The sequence below is a fragment of the Peromyscus maniculatus genome, chromosome 9 (assembly GCF_049852395.1).
Source record: "Peromyscus maniculatus bairdii isolate BWxNUB_F1_BW_parent chromosome 9, HU_Pman_BW_mat_3.1, whole genome shotgun sequence".
NCBI classification, from domain to species: Eukaryota; Metazoa; Chordata; class Mammalia; order Rodentia; family Cricetidae; genus Peromyscus; species Peromyscus maniculatus.
Genome location: NC_134860.1, coordinates 9,307,406 through 9,324,552, shown reverse-complemented (window position 1 = coordinate 9,324,552; position 17,147 = coordinate 9,307,406). Strand labels below are relative to the sequence as shown.

Here is a 17,147-nt window from a genome sequence, read left to right as displayed (position 1 = left end):
CCAGAGACACAGCTTTCCTCCCTGAGCTTGGAGGTCAGAGCAGAGCACAAAGCGTGCTTTTTACGTCAGTCTGTTTGGGTGGTGTGAGCGTGGCAGCCGTTCCTTCCTGGCCACTCATGAGCCAGTGGGCATCTAAGAAAAACAAGGCCAGCAGCTCGGTCCCTCTGAGCCCTCCTCGGGGCTGTTTGAATGAACCCATGAACCCGACAGAGACACATGTCTGCCATGACGTGGTATGTCTCAGCCTTTGTCCCAGTAGAACACTGGGGACACGGTATCTGGCCTTGGTTATGTGGTCTTTCCCCTCCCACCGTCTGCGTGGCTTCCACTGAGGTCTAGAACTTGCTGTGAGGGCACAACTTGCAGAAACCTCAGGCGCCCCATCACGAGCCCCAAAACCACCAGAAGCAGCTTTTCCTGGGTCCCCCTCTCTCTCATCACAGCCAGACCTTAGCCGACAAACTAAGTAAACAGGATATCCCCACATCCTCTGCTCACTCTTCATACCCCCGTCTTTCTCTGGGACCAAGGATTGGAGATAGAGCTGCATGGATCCGAGCAAGAGAAAACACGGTAGAGAAGAGAGGGGGCAAGCAGAGGGGGCTACAGGCAGCAAGGGGCACAATGGCTGCCCCCCCCCCGGGACCCGGGGAGCCCTAACTGTGGAAAGAGTCCCCAGGGACTCAGAGCAATCTCTTGATCGACACACCTAGCCAAGCCCTTGGACTTGAGACCCAGGAAGACAGGCAGTGAGTGGGTATGGTCATACACAGGAACTCTTTGTCCGTACATTTAGTCCACAGTGATTGGCCAGCAAAGAGGGACAAGGGGACACACAACCCTGCTGGGGTGTTGGGACACTTCTACAAGCTTTCAGTTTAATTAAAGACGGGAGGGCCAATGGGAACCCAGGAAAAGGGTGGGAGGGGTGGAGGGCGGAGTGGGAGGAGGAGGCAGGGATGAGGGCCAGGAGGCTTGGGAGGGGACTGAGAGTGTGAGAACCAAAGAGGTGGTTGGACGGGGCAGAGCTCTCAGGGCACTGACATAGAGGCTGTTATGAGTGTCCTCAAGCAAGTTTGGGGACAGTCCCACAGGTCACCTTTGATGATCCGTGTTACTAAGTTGTCCACAGCAGTCCCGAGGGCCAGAGGGCATGGTCTTGCCCATGTTTTGTCCAGCTAGGACGCAGATGCCCTGGGCAGGAGTGAGAAGCAGGAAGCTGTAGAAGGCCACCCAACCAACGAGGAGGCCAAGGGAGGCCATGAAACATGAACAAGTGCCTCCACCTTCCAGAAATAGCACCATAATTAAGAGGGGAATGATAACAGTGGGTGACCAGACAGCATCAAAACTTGGGCTCACATTGTTTTCCTGAGCAATCTTGGCTAATTAATTCTTAAAGATTCACACACTGGGATCCAAACACTCAGCTTCCAGAAGCCAAAGCAATCGATATCTTCTCAGACTAATGGAGGGGCTGGAGGTGGGAGCTGGCTTGGGACTGAATGAGAACTTCTGCAAAACTGGGGAGTCCTGGGTGGGTCTGGGTTCATTCTTACCAGGAGGTGAAGACATGTACCAAACCACACCTAGCAAGGAGGTGGCTGCAAGTCTGGAGCGAGGGGGACAGACACTGGAGGAAAGGGAGCCTGGTGGAGGCTAGCAAGGAGGGCAGTGTCCTCCAAGGGATTCTGACCCTCAGCAGGCCCACACTCACTAGGGAGAAGGTTTGTCACATCTCCAAACCCATTAGTGAGTGCCTGAAAGCCTCCCCGTGACTCAGGGAGGGAAGAGGAGGCCACAGGTACAGAGGGGCACATGGAGGATACCATTGAACCAGGAATTCCCATTCTGCCACCCATCACTCTACCAGTGAATTTGGGCTGAGTATGGCGGTGTATTGAGCTCAGGGCCACTGGCAGAGTGGGGCTGCGTGAATCCCCTGGCTGTGTGTGCCCTGAGCGAGAGGCAGGCAACAGCTGTCTTTGCACCTGTAAACACGCTACCCACTTAGACAGTGTCTTCTTCTTTCCTGGTGGGAGTGCTCAGACTGGGAAGGACGGTCCTCCCAGGCAGGGCAAAGGGGACCAGTTTATGAACGGAGAAAGGTCTGCAAGGCCATCTTGGAGCTTCGGCTCAGAGCTGCCTTTGTGGGACTGTCTTGGCAGTGAGCAGGGAGGCAGGCTCAGTGCAGAATAACTAATTAATGATGGTAAAGTATCAGGAAAGAGGAAAGCGCTGCATAACCGCTAAGTGGTGGGGTTATTATTATTCATGCAATATTCATACTGTACTCTTCAGCCTTGGGAAGCTTTGCCTGGAGTCCTGAGGGACCTGCTGAGGGAAGCACATGCCCAGGCAGCAGAGCTGTGGGATGGCAGCTGGCCTGGCCCACGAGAAGGGGCCACGACATTGCAGAGAAAGCAGCACCAAACAGCCCATATAGGAGTCCCAGGGTGAGGCTGCCAGCTACCCATCTGCCTCTATTTACCAAGAGAGGCTGTTGAGTAGGCCCTGCTAGGCACTGGGCATCTTGCACTAGGTATCTTTTTAAAGGCAACTCCTGATGTTTGCAGAACTCAGGGTGTGTCACATATTTAAATATTTAAGGTATAAATCAAGCCACTTGCTGTGTCTGCCTCACCCTACCCCTTCACTCAGAAACCCACAGTCCCCTTCTGAAGAGAGTTTTGCTGTAATTCTTCCAGAGGCAGCATGGGCAGAGCAGGGAAAAGCCAGGCTTGGTCCCAGCTGCTTGGAATCCCAGAACCTCGAGACTGGAGATGGGGTCTACTGGTGACAGATTCCTAACAGAGTCCCTTACCCAAGCTTGGCTTTCCCCTAGACTTCTGGATGTTGCTAAATCATGTTCCAGCCCCATCACTTGGGGAGAGGAGACCCTGCCCCCTGGGTATCTGGTCTGCTGGTGGCTGGAAAGAAAAGCAATCTCTCCCTCCCTCTCTCGCCTCCAGTTTTCATCTGTCTTAACATACGCCTTTGCTTTCATTTGGGTGCTCCCATGCCCACACATGCCCTTCCCCACAACTGAGTGCTGACTGAAGCCCTGAACTTTGCAAATATTTCCTAGCAAGATCAAGAAGAGAAAGTACCTTTGCATTGTACGTGCATGTGTGTCGATGCATGCATATGTGCATCTACCTGTGTGTGCTTGTGCGTGCGCGTGTGTGTGTGTGTGTGTGTGTGTGTGTGTGTGTGTGTGTGTGTGTGTGTTCATGTACATGTGTCCGCAGTATCTGGGGTCACAGAACAGAGTCCTCTCTGGTTGACGGTAATCCCAGGAAGAGACACATATGCCTGCATATGAGTGAACTTAGGCTTGAACCTGGGTCAGCCCAGCTCTGTGAATGGCTCACACTAGCATTGGGAGCCCAGACTGAAAGGACCTATCTTCTGGGGTCACACATTGCTCAGCAATCAGGGATTGTCAATGTCACAGGAATCCCTCATGTCCAATGCCCCAGGATAGCTCAAGACTCTTCACCAAGTCTCTCCAGAATTCTTCCTAAGTCTGTTGAGCTGCCCATGGCTGCTGCTGAGCAACATTGTGCCTGTCCTGCCAACATTATCCTCCAGTGGGGCTAGACCTTGACTGACCATCAGCTGTGACAGAAGTGACCGCTCAGACACACACTCAGCCCTGGTCTGTGCACCACTTCTTGTGGGAAGCATGAATGAGGGGTGCAATTGGGCCTCAAGGGGCCAGCCATGGCCCTGATGGCTCTGCACAGTTCTGGCCAGTCTTGGGGTAGGCACAGCTGGACTCCAGGCAGACCAAAGGAGTGAGCAAACCCAGCTTTCCTTGCTGAGACTCTAATGGAATCAAATTTAATAAAAAGATCAGTTGAAGCAATTCTGGTAGATAAATGAGGGTCTGGATGGGAGATTAGGAGGAAGCACAAATAGTTTAATTTGAGAGCTGGTGAGAAAGCTGACTGATTATTCATTTTCCCCCTTGTGGGGCGTTTCCTCCCCTTTGGATACACCTTCCAGGATAGTATCACTCCAAATCAGCCATTCTCCACAGGCTTTGAAACTCAATGCACTCCTCTGAGTCTGGGGAAATGGAATGTGCTCACTTATTCCAGTTCCTCACACTAAAAATAGCTAAAATTCCTGTGTACCATATTTTAAAACAAATGCAAGTGAGACCTGAAAGGTAGAGAGAAGGCAGGCTGCCCAGGGACTCAAAGATTCCTGGAGTAACTAGAAAGTGGACTCCCTTAGATTTCTTCCTGCATTGTCTTTCTCAGACCAGACACCAATAAAGCTGCAGGGAAGGGTATCTTCACTGTCAGTCTGGCAGGGTTTAAAATCTCCTGGAAGATGTACAGTGCGTGTGTCTGTGATGGAGTTCCCACAGAAGGCTAACTGGAGATGGAAGACCCATGGGGGGTACTCCCATGGATTGGGAGCCCAGACTGAAAGGGCGATGGCAGATGAGAGCTGCTGCCTGGTCAGCCACATGCTCCCACAACCATGAATTCTGCCATGATGGACACTATGCTAGCAAATCCCTAGCCAAAATAAACCCTTTCTCTCCTAAGTTGCTTTTGTGGGCATTAGGTCACAGTGTTAAGGAAAGTAAACAATTCACCCAGTAGCCCAGAAACATCAAGAAGGCACACGAATAAGAGTCCCAAGAAAAGCCAGTTCTCATCCAGGCATGGCAGCATATGCCTATTAATTCCAGTTTTCAGGCTAAGATGGGAGGACTTTGAGTTTGAGGCCAGCCTGCATCACAAGTTTGAGAACAACCTGAGCTGCATACTGAGACCCTGCAGGGAGAAAAAGAATGCCAGCAAGATGGAGGGAGAGAATCAGCCAGAAACTAAGATGAGCAGCGTAGTGGGACACTCCCAAACGCAAAAGCGAATAAAAATGTATGCATCAAAAGGAATTATCAAAGAGACAAAACATTTATTAATGAAAATAGCACACACCAAAACATGTGGACCATCGCTAACACTGCCCCGAGAGAGAAAACCACATCACTAAACTCTTGGGAAAGAAAGGTTCTAGTCCATAACCTGCCACTTCAAGAGACTCAAAGACAGACAGCTCCATATGCTCAAAGCAGGCAGAGGGAGGCAAGTGGCAGGATCATGATCAGAAATAAATTGAATTGAAAACAGAAAAGCCACATCGAAAATCAGGGAAACAGAGAACTGTTTCTTTGAAAATATGATCCGATTGAAAAATTTTGACAAGATTGACAAAGGAAACTCGAAAACAACAGTTACGAAAGTAAGGGATAAATTAAGACTATCATTCTGGAGCCTGAGACATCAAAAATGCTGCTGTTGGTCATAACTGACAATAACAATAATTAACAATAACAACAATGAGAAGAAACTGTTATGAAATGTTCTATGGACCAAAATTTGCCGGTTTAGAAAAATGGATCAATTTCTCAAAACTTACAAACCACCAAAATTCACTCATCATGAACTCTATGTCCTAAATAGCCTTAAGACTTATTAAGGAAATTGAACTTATTTTGTGAATGCCCCCAAAGGAACAAGTAGATTCAGATTCTTTCGTGAGATAAGTCTAGCAAGAATTTAAAAAATTAACAGCAATTCTTTATAATTCTTTCCTGAAAACAGAAGAGAAAGGAATGCCTCCATCCATGTTTAGAAGTCGGTCTCACCCTAATACGAAATCCAGACAAAGACAACACAGCAATGCAGGGAAACTCAGGAGCACAGTTACCAAAACCCCCTGCTGGTTATCAAGGATTCAGTCAATGCAGGGAAACTCATGAGCATGGTTACCAAATCCCTGCCTTTTATCAAGGATTCAATCAATACAGGAAAACTCAGGAGCAAGGTTTCCAAACCCCTGCCTGTTATCAAGTATTCAGTCAGTGTATACATTAAAAACCAAGGCTAGCCGCCGGGCGGTGATGGTGATGGTGGTGGTGGTGGTGGTGGTGGTGGTGGTGGTGGTGGTGGTGGTGGTGGTGGTGCACGCCTTTAATCTCAGCACTCGGAGGCAGAGGCAGGCAGGTCTTTGGGAGTTCAAGGCCAGCCTGGTCTATAGAGAGAGATCCAAGAAAGGCGCAAAGCTACACAGAGAAACCCTGTCTCGAAGAAAGAAAAAAAAACCACCATGGCTACGTGGAATTTTCTAGGAAATAGACTGATTCAATATTTGAGCATCAGTCAGTGCCATCTGCCATGTCCACAGACAACAGAAGAAGAGTCACATGACCATGTGTGCAATGCAGTAAATACATTTGGCCACATTCTCATCCATGAAAAAAAAAAAACCCTCTTAAAACCAGAGACAAAGCTGGGCGGTGGTGGCACACACCTTTAATTCCAGCACTCAGGAGGCAGAGCCAGGCGGACCTTTGTGAGTTTGAGGCCAGTCTGGTCTACAGAATGAGATCCATGACAGGCACCAAAACTACACAGAGAAACCATGTCTTAAAAAAAAAAAAAAAAAAAAAAAACCAACAACAACAACAACAAACAAACAAGCAAAGAGAGAGAAACTTCGTCACTGTCACGGAGACCATCTGCAAACTTACTTTCCGCTGACAGTGCTCTTAATCAGCAGTTCTCAACCTGTGGGTCATGACCCCCTGCAGGGGTTGCATACCAGAGATCCTGAATATCAGATATTTACATTATGATTCATAAACATAGCAAAATTGCAGTTATGAAGTAGCAATGAAGCAATGTAAGTTTATAGTTGGGGGCCACCACACCATGAGGAACTATTTTAAAGGTAAAGGGGTTGTGGCATTAGGAAGGGTGAGAACCACTACTCGTAATGGTGAGAAACAAGGCACCATCCCACCTGGATCAGGAACAACGCAGGGGATCTGCTGTCACTACTCTTTTCAATGCAGTACTACAAGTCCTAGCCAGGCCAGCAAGATGAGAATAGGGAGTAAATGCCACATCACTTGGAATGGGGGATCCTGACCTCAAACAATAACTCCTAGAATAAGTGGGTTCAACAAGGTGGTGGGACTCAGATCCACACACACAAACAGCAGGGCTTCTTTACATTCAACTATGCAAAGAAGGGAAGACTTGAAAGACCCTACACTTCATAATCACTCAAAAACACTTAGATGTTTGTCTGATCATATGTACTCATTCATGTACCAAAACTAAGAGCACTAAGGAGAGGAACCCAGAATATTAATAGGTGAAGACACACTGAGCTCTTAGAAGATACATTCATAATAAAGATGTCCGATTTCTTTTTTTTTTTTTTTTTTTAAAGATTTATTTATTTATTATGTATACAACATGTATGACTGCAGGCCAGAAGAGGGCACCAGATCTCATTACAGATGGTTGTGAGCCACCATGTGGTTGCTGGGAATTGAACTCGGGACCTCTGGAAGAGCAGTCAGTGCTCCCAACCCCTGAGCCATCTCTCCAGCCCCAGATGTCCGATTTCTTACAATTGCTCCATACCTTTATGCTGATCATATTCAAAAGCACAGTAAGTTTTTCTGTGGACATCCAAAGGCTTTTTCAGATTCATGCGGCTAGAATTACTTTGAAGAGAAAAAGAAGTTTGTACAGGGGCTGCTGTATAAACCAGAGACATTCTGTAGCTCAGGACTTGAGACTGCTCCCATGGCCGAGAGACAGACATGTATCAACACGAAGGAGAACCAAAATCGTTTCCCCATATACAGCCATCTGCTTTTTGACAAAGCCATGGATTCAGGTCAATGGAGGAAGGATAGGTTTTTTTGTTTGTTTGTTTGTTTGTTTCTTTTTAGTCAACTATGTTGAAGTGATCAGAGACCTGTAGGTCAAGAAACAATAACAACAAAATACAATAACAAATACAATATAAAACACCTAAACATAAGTTCTTAACACACACACACACACACACACACACACACACACAGCTCAAAAGGTGTCCTAGTAGGCGGGGGTGATAGAATAGTGTATAAAGTGCTTGAACACAGGCATGAGGACCTGAATTCAGATCCCCCAGCACCCACATCAAAAGCTGGCACAATGATACATACCTGTAACCCCAGAGCTGGGGAAGCAGAGACAGGGAGATACTTGGAGCTCACTGGCCAGTGAGTCTAGCCTAATTGGTGAGTTTCAGATTCAATAAGAGACCCTATGCCAAAAAAGAAAACGGAAGGTACTAGAGAAAGACACCTGATGTTGACAGTGGCCTCTACATGTTCATATATATGACTTGCACACCTGCACACACGTGCTCGTATACACATATGAACACATACATACAAAACACCACAGACACAAAACAAATTTTAATGCCAAGTGTGAAACTGTACAAGACTCTGAACAAAAATCTTGAGGACTTAAGGTAAAACTTCTCATGCCTCATATCAAAGAAAAGCCTGTCAAAGAGAAGTAACCCAGTAAGCTAAACTTCGCTGACATTAGATAGAGTCAGGCTGGAAAGAGTTACAGTGGTTAAGACTTCCTGTTGCACTTCCAGAGGACTCCAGACTGGTTCCAGGAACCCATGTCATGGGCTTGCAACTTCCTGTAACTCCAGCCCCAAGGGATCTGACCCCTCTCCCCCTTTCTGGCTTCTGCAAGCACAAACACACATGTGGCATGCACACATGTAGATATACACAGAAATACATAATTAAAAACAAAAAATAAAGCCAGATATGGTTCTACCTTTGCTCTCAGTACTTGGAAGACAGAGGCAAACACATCTCTATATGAGTTTGAGACTATCCTAGTCTACAGAGTGGGTTCTAGGCCAGCCAGGGCTACATAGTGAGACCCTGTCTCCAATGTTTAACTTAAAAATTAAAAAACAAACAAAAAAATAAGTCTTTACAATATTCAATACATTCTGAAGCCACAGATTGGCAGATGGCACTCACAAGTCTAGATAATTCAAAGAACACCTGAAAGTCGACAGTAAAACCCAGCAACCAACCACAAAGAAAAGACTGAAGCCAAGCCGGGAAGTAACTCGGTTAGAAAAGGGGGTGGAGCCTGCTGTCTTGCTCTGTGCAGAAACTGGCCCCACCCACCTGTCCCAGGCTCTTCCCTCCCCACCCACCCACTGGCTAAGAGGCCCTGGTAGCTGGCCTGCTGCAAAAGAGAAGGAACACACCAATTCTTTCTCAGATTCTTTCTCACACACGTCTCCTCACCGCAGAATCTAAAGCATCATCTTGGCAAGAAACCGGAACAGGGGAAAAGCTGTCAGGAAAGATTCCTACAAAGATCTCAGGGACTAAGAGCCAAGGAATAAAGTGATGACTTTGACTCTGTAAGATAAAAACGAATTTAATTCTCTCTACCCCGGCCTCTGCCATCTTTTCATTATAAATTAAGGCAGTGGGGAAAAAAAAAAAAACCTCTCTCTTTCAATAACTCTGGCTCCTTCAGCGAAGGATGTTTTAGGCCCTGGAACGTAATTAAAGTGATATTGTATTTCTTTTACTCTCATGATTATAATAATACATAGAATTCTGCAGATGCTCCAACACCATTAAAACAAAGACAGATGGCTGACATTTCTGCTGGAATTCAAGTCCATGGGAGCATTCTTAGCGCAGCACTGTCGAAGACACGGACCTCGAATAAAATGCCGAGGACTTTTACTAGATATTACCAATGGTTACTCTTAGAGCAATATTTTAGCACAGCTTACGCATATTGGTCATCTGGTACTTAAGAAGTTTTGATGACCACTTTCCAAGACCTAGTTTTGAGTCTTTTATCATAAGGTCAACAGGGCTTCAGCCTTTCTCCTGCAATCTGTGCCTCCACCCACAAAGCTGACAATAACAGCGCTGGCCATGTTGCTTTTTAGTAGAAAAATGCATCACCCAAGTGTAAGCATTAGGGAGTATCAGGCAACCCCAAAATGAGGATTGCTGGGGCAGGGTGGGGCTCGACAGGAAGCCGTGTACTTCAAAACACCACTGGGCTGCACAACCAAGGCCATGCATTCCCCAGCCGACAGAAGGCTAAAGTGTTACGGCTACCTCAGGCAGCACCTGCCCCTACAGCAAGCTGGTAAGAACCATTGTGGGAAATATTGAAATGTGATTCACAGATGATTCAATTATTTTATTAGCGCCATAGTTCCTAAGGCTGGTGACTGTATTATAGTTATGAAAGGGAATGGATTCAGTCTTCATCTTCAAGTGATATCTTATGTTTGCATGTATTTATAGGGTACAGCACAATGATTCGACACAGGTACAATGAGCAAGGGTCAGATAGGAAAACTGGGAGTTTCCTCCCCTCTTCTCAGGCCCCTGTACTGGCCACTCGACACTCCTAGCTATTCTGAAATACTCTACCGATTGCTGCTGATTGCAGTCACCTGCTGCATGGCAGAAGGCCGGCCCCACTTCCTGCCACGGACACGCACTGTGTCTGGTCTCCATTCCCTCTCTGACCCTCCCACCCCGCTCTGCTCTTCATGATGACTCTTTCAGAGCCTGCAGGTGTGATCACATGTGGTATCAGGTCATGTGATGTCCCTCCAGCTCCGTCCACACTGCTGAGCCTGTCTCTAGTCTTGGGAAACACACACTCGGAAGCCTTTAGGGGTTCAGGAGAACCCTTGATATTATACAGCCTGGCCTCCAATGGCTTATGGACTAAAACACACAGAAAGAAATACAAACAAGAAACTGGGGTCAACTATTCTCAACAGTCAACCCCTCTGAGTATGCTCCTTATTGTTCGTGCCTTCCTTTAAGTTTGAAATAGGAATTTGAACAAGGCAGTTTAAAAACCGCGAGAATGCTTTCATGGAGACACCCTTTCCATTCTGAGGCGGGAGACGCTTTGCTGTATAGCTTTGAGGCATCAGAAGTCCCATTTGGAATCTGAGCTCTGCCACTCTTGTGCTCTGTGACCTCTGAGAGGCTGTTCTACCAGTGTGTGCTTCTTTTTCCTCGTCTGTCCCAGTGGGCATGACTACAAGAACAGCCTCTTTGGGGCTCTACTTGAGAGGTGAATGAGGCTGACGGGGCGGGTCTTAGGGAAGTACCACATGGGGTTAAGCACTCAGGAAGTGGGCTTCACCATGCTCTTGAGGAAATGTTCCAGGGAAAGAGGAAGGAGCTCTCCAAGTCCAGGAGATTCTAACAGCAATTAACTGTGCAACCTTACTGACGAGTGACAAAGAGCCATAAGCTATTTATTAAACCAGCGTGACAGTATCCAAACGTAGACAGATCCAGAGCCGTGGCCTGGCACCCGCAGTTCACTCGTCCATTGAATTTGGACTGAAAGGAAACAGCACTGCAAAGAGGTTGTAAATGAAAGACTCCAAAGCAAACATTGCGAGTGTCTCTATTATACACAGAAAAATAAAACTAGAACTTTGCATCAAGGCACACACACAAATACATTTCAGATACTCCTCTTGAATAATGCAGTCCATTTAAATAAGGTGAGTTTTAAAGTGTTTCTTAGGCAGTGTCCTAGTTTACTAACAAGCTGCTTGTTGGCTAGCTTCTACCTAGTGCTTGGTCAGCTGACCCAACCCAGACCACCTGCTCAGGGGTGGCCCCACCCACAGTGAGCCCTCCTACATCATCAACCAAGACAGTTCCCAGCAGATACAGCGTCACCCCATCCGACTGGGCAGTCCCTTCATTGAGATTCCCTTTGTGTGGAGCAACATCCTGTTAAATGCTCTGGGAAGCTTTTATTCCATTATTTCATTAGAGTAAATTCTTTGACCTGGAATTTCTGGGTCAAAGGTTGTGAACAGCTCTTCCCCCGCCCCCCAAATGCCTCTGTGAAGTTGAATCATTAAGTCCCCCTAATGCCTGATTCTGAGTGTACATCACGAATCAGACACTGTGCTAAGAGAACAGAAGGCGGTAGCAGGGTTAATTCTCTCAACAGCCCTGGGAAGCGGGATAGACCATTAGCCACAACTAACAGATGAGGAGACTGAGCAGAGGAAAGGCAAAGATCAGAGCCAAGAGTGACATTCTGGAAGTCTAGTTCTAACCTCACGGTCCTCACCCTTACATGAAATCACTAAAGGGTGGGATGTCCGGGCCACAGAGTGTAAAAAGGCACCCAGAGATCCCAGTACCCAAGGTGGCTTTCCATGCATCTGTGGGGACTGACTGGACTGACTGAGGCAGTGTAAATGTTAGCCAGTCCTTAGCACTCCAAAAAGCACCAAGACATGCCACATGCTATTACTCCTTATAGAGTATGTCAGCCTGAGCATCTCCAAAGCTTATAGTCTGAATTCCTCAAAGAACTGCCTGTTTACATAATTTTACTTTATCCGTTGGTTTTCTTAAATTCACACTCCCCTCCCCAGTTCCCTGGAACAGACTAACCTGTATTTCTGTTGGCCCAAAGCAGAAGTTAGAGATTCTGCTGGCGTCTGGCCCTTTGCTTGGCAGGATCAGCGAGTTTCGCTGTCCTGAGCACTCTTCTTCACTGCTTGCTGGTTCCACATGTCAGGGACCCATGTCCACATGTCTGTCTTGACATGTTAATTCCCAAGACCCAGGTCTGTACTGCCCCTGCCTGACACGGGCACACATGGAGAATGGGCACACAGCTGTGGGAATCTTTCTGTCTATGTTCAGGATTCAGGCCACACCTCCAGAGACAGGAGACTGTCAGGAGTCAGTCTGTTTGGCTTTCAGTTTTGTTTAGTTTTCTGGAAAGGGCATCTTGAAGCATAAGCTGCTGTCTTTCCAAAGAAACAGCAGTGGTGTGCTGGTGGACGTGAGCACAGACTGCCTTCCAAAGAAGTAACAGTTGACATCCAGTTTGCAAAGCCGACCTCCTCCCCGTCACTGCCACCCACGTCTCTGCATATTCCTAACAGTTTTGCTGCACTTTTCTCCAGTTCTCCGTATCTCCTCCTCTCTATGCTTCTCTAGTTTTGTTTGTTTGTTTTGTTTTGTTTTTGTTTTCTTTCCTGTTGGGACCACTTTACACCTGCCTCTCTCCTTCCTTCTACCTTTCAGGGCTGAGCAATAAAGGTGATTTCTAAAGACAAAGATGCTCCCGGGTCCACTCCACACAGTCACCAGGCATGGGGCGGCGGCACCTGCCTATCTCTGCTGTGCAGTCGTCTCGATTTGGGTCACTTAAGTTTAACTCAATTCTCTTGCGAGCCTGTGAAGTGAACATTATTATCTCCCATTTCATTAGGTCAGAAACTGAAACTCAGAGTGTCAGAAGCACGTCCCAGTTTGTAATGAACACAGCCACAGTCGAAGCAGATTGTTCTTAGATAGCCTGGCGCTCTCCCTCCACACCACCCCTCCTCTCCTGGCTCAGCTCAGCCAACATTTGTTTGGAAATAGCATCTGAAAAGAAACGGAGACAGTGCTCACAATCCCACCCAAGCCAGCCAATCGATCTATCCTGAGGGATGTGTCACGATTCAGACATGAAGCCCGTGGCTGTTCCGTCTACAATTCATGCTCACGAGGCTCCCAGGCTAGCAAAGGTAACACCCACCCCCACTTCCACCACCTGCCTTCACTTACCCACGAGGAAGAGGAGGACTCTCAGTATTGGGACCCTAGAGTCATAGCAGTGTTCTGTCCTGGCTCCTGAGAGATCATGCAAGTGAGCCTCATGACCCCAGGCTCCAGGGATGGGAGCCAAGCCCCACGTGACTGAAAAGGAAGGAAGCCACAGCCGCAGCCAGAGGCTGTGGGTTCCTCTTGGCCCTTTGCAGGCAGGGGTGAGGGAAGTCCCTGTTATTTGGTCCCTGCCTGGTAGTGTGGATGGGAGGGAGTTAGTGTATGCTGGTGAGGTCCACCCCTGGAGGCTGAAGTGGTCACCGTAAATTCTCTGGCTCCCTCCCTGTAACTGAGACTGAGGCATCACTTCAGGTTGATTTCTTGCCCAAAGGCCCCTGCTGGAAGGTCATAAAGGAGATTAGCACCTGACTGCTGTGTACAGAAAGTCAGTCCTTGAGTGGCCTCTCATCCCTGGGGCCTGTTCACCACGGCAACCTCCCCTTCAGCCCTGACTCTGTAGTCACACCGTGGGTGCTTCTGACTCTGGGGAGGCCTTTTATTCTCCTCTCAGAATGACAGGCACTGTTGCTGCTGTCTTGTGCTGCTAGAATCAAACCCAGGACCTGGGGCACATGAGACAAAAAAACGAGCTCTGGGCTACATCTCGACTCCTGTTTGGTTTTTTCCCCCCAGAGATAGCTCATTGTGTAGCCCAGGTTAGACGTACATTCTTGGTCACCCATTGAGGCCTTTTTCATGCTGTGCTTACAGATGTATGCAACCAGGCTCAGGCCGAGTAACAGTTTCCGATGCCCACACAAAAGTAGATAAGGATTGTAAAGTGAGTCAGCAGCATTGAGACACAGGTGTCAATGTGGTTTTTAAAAGGAACCTGTGAAAGCCAGGCAGTGGTGGCGCACGCCTTTAATCCCAGCATTCAGGAGGCAGAGCCAGGCGGATCTCTGTGAGTTTGAGGCCAGCCTGGGCTACAGAGTGAGTTCCAGGAGAGATGCAAAGCTACACAGAGAAACCCTGTCTTGAAAAAAAAAAAAAAAAAACAAAAAGAACGTGTGATGAAGAAGAATGTGTTCCTTACCTTATAGCCGGCAGCAGGATCTGTTCATCAATGGCGGACGCCACCGCCCACCACATGCTTTCAAGGATGTTTAGCTGTCTGCAAGGTCAGGAGTGGGAAAGAAAGTCCCTGACTCCTGCTCCCAGCAGTCCCCCACGTGGTGACACCTCTGCAGCTCGTGTGCCATACACTTCTGCACTGATGGAAGAGAGTGCTGGGCTTCCCATCCACACTCCCAGAGCTCCAGTCTGACCGCCTCTCCTGGCTCAGCTAGCTGACTGGAGGCTCTGAGTTCAGTGGGCTGCTGGGCTTGAACCACTCAGCCAGCATCCCGTGCCACCATCCTGTCAGAGACCCAGACGTCTAAACAGAGATGGTCAGATGACCATGGTGGACAGATCTCCATTAGATCCTTGGGCATGGTCACTTTTGCTCCTTCTGGGCATGAAAGAAGAGGAGGTCACATCATGAGCAATGCACCTTTTTGCAGCATTTTAGTCTCTAAAAAATGTTCTATCTGCCTACCTCCACACATATTAACATATTTATGTTGTCTTTATATATAGTCCAATGTGATGCTTCACAAAGGTTAGGAAGTTTCAGGCCATCTTGGACTCCGTGGTGAGACTCTACCTCAAAAATAAAAATAAAGAACAAGAATTGAGTATGAAGACCAGGTGGTGGTGGCGGCGCAGTACACCTTTAATCCCAGTACTTGGGAGGCAGAGTCAGGCGGATCTCTGTGAGTTCAAGGCCAGCCTGGTCTACAGAGTAAGATCTAGGACAGGTACCAAAACTACACAGAGAAACCCTGTCTTGAAAAGAAATCAAAAAAAAAAAAAAAAAAAAGAACTGAGTATGAAGCTCAGTGGTAGAGCATTTGCCTGGCATGTCCAAGGCCCCAGGTTTGATTCCAGCACCACACAATTAAATACTCACACTTGCTTCTCTAAACACCTATGAACCTAGAAATAATCCTTCTTATAATGATGTATAGGAAACATACTTTACCTACTCTGAGAGTGCTATAAGAAACTGTAGGAGAGTGAGAGATGGCTTGGTGGTTAAGAACACTTACTACCCACGCAGAGGACTCAGGTTCAGTTCCCAGCACCCACATGGTGGCTTACAACCACCTGCAACACCAGTTCCAGGAGACCCAGCACCAAGATCGATCAAGTGATTCTGTGTTGATGTAAACATTTTCCAATATTGGCAACCAATTTTCAAGTGTTTCCACATGGCAAGCTAACACAGGTACCAGCCTGATTGATGCCAGGGCATGACCTGTTTGTACTACCCAGGAAGGGAAGCAGCTTCGGCAGCTTCTGCTGTTCACCTGCGCTTACTTAAGAATTGAAGAATTGCTTAAGAATTGAAGCCTGCTGGCTGCTGAACTGGAGAAAAAGGCGGAGCAGAGCCCAAAGATGCCTGCTAGGCTAGAGCCTGCAATGACCGCCTGATGCCTCCAACCACGGAGCCTTTGCCCTTCTGGTGTGGCATGCTGCCCCCAGCACAAGCAGGTGCCCTATCATACATGCCTGTCATGAATAACCTGGTGGCTGTGGCTGTGGCTGTTACAGATGTCATGGTGGCTCCCACTGCACTTAGCTGGTGAGTGTGTGAGGGCAGAAGTCAGAACCTTACCTGGTGCCCTATGTAGATGTAATTCTGAACGGTCTTATTAAATAAGAAACACAGAGCCAAATGCAGACTTAAAAGCCCAGAGATCAGAGAGCAGTAGCCAAGAGATGAGACCACCATCTTACCACCCGCTGCTGCTGCTGTCCTTCCCCTGAGAAAGAGGCCTACTCCCTGTGTGTCTGTATTTTTTATTGACTTTCTGTTCTGCCTTCTCATTGGTTCTAAACTCAACCACATGACCTCTTCATCACTGCCTATCTATACAGACCTCCAGGTCTCTATGGTGGTATTAAAGGTGTGTGTCTCCAAGCTGGCTGTGTCCTTGAACACACAGACTCTGCCTGCTATGTGATCAGAATTAAGGGCGTGTGCTACCACTGCCAGATTTCTGATAAATGGCTCTGACCCCCAGGCAACTTTATTTATTAACATACGAATAAAAATCACATTTCAGCACAAATAAAATATCACCATAGCCCTACACAGCATGGGCTCATCATCACAACTACTTAATGAAGGAATCAAATCCTGGCCCAGCTCACCCAGGGTCCAACATGCAGGAATGGGCTAGAACTTACCTGAGGCTAGAGAGGTCACCTCATAGAGAGTCAGCAGAGAGCGTCCGGCTTCAGCAGCCATGATGCTCTGCCCTGGACCCAAGCTGCTGCTTCTCCTCCAACTCTTATCACGTCAGGAAGTCTCCTGCCCTCCTCATGTGCCCAAGCCTTGCCCATGCGCCTTTAGCGCAAGGTGGAAGGATCCTCAAGCTGCCAGGGTTACGGGACATTTGCTAAAGTACAGATGGGAAAGAATTGAAGCACGGGTGGGTGGTTGATTGAATTAGAACTCATCACCTAGTGACTAGAAGCATCAAGGTCACATTCACCTCTAACTACTCAAAATGGCCATACATGATCTACAAGGTAAATCTTAGAAATGTCA

The 17,147-nt window shown here is 47.7% G+C and overlaps 1 protein-coding gene across 1 annotated transcript in view; it reads right to left on the bottom strand.

Moving 5' to 3' along the window:
* Nucleotides 1–16,844, bottom strand: part of Tmem273 (transmembrane protein 273) — a 38,985-nt gene extending 22,141 nt beyond the window's left edge. Inside the window, exons 1-2 of the mRNA XM_076545617.1 lie at nucleotides 16,784–16,844; nucleotides 13,508–13,693 (exon numbers count right to left, since the gene is read on the bottom strand). Of these exons, the coding sequence (XP_076401732.1) occupies nucleotides 13,508–13,693; nucleotides 16,784–16,844 (247 nt within the window). The remainder of the gene's footprint in view (nucleotides 1–13,507; nucleotides 13,694–16,783) is intronic.
* Nucleotides 16,845–17,147: the final 303 nt, after the last annotated feature.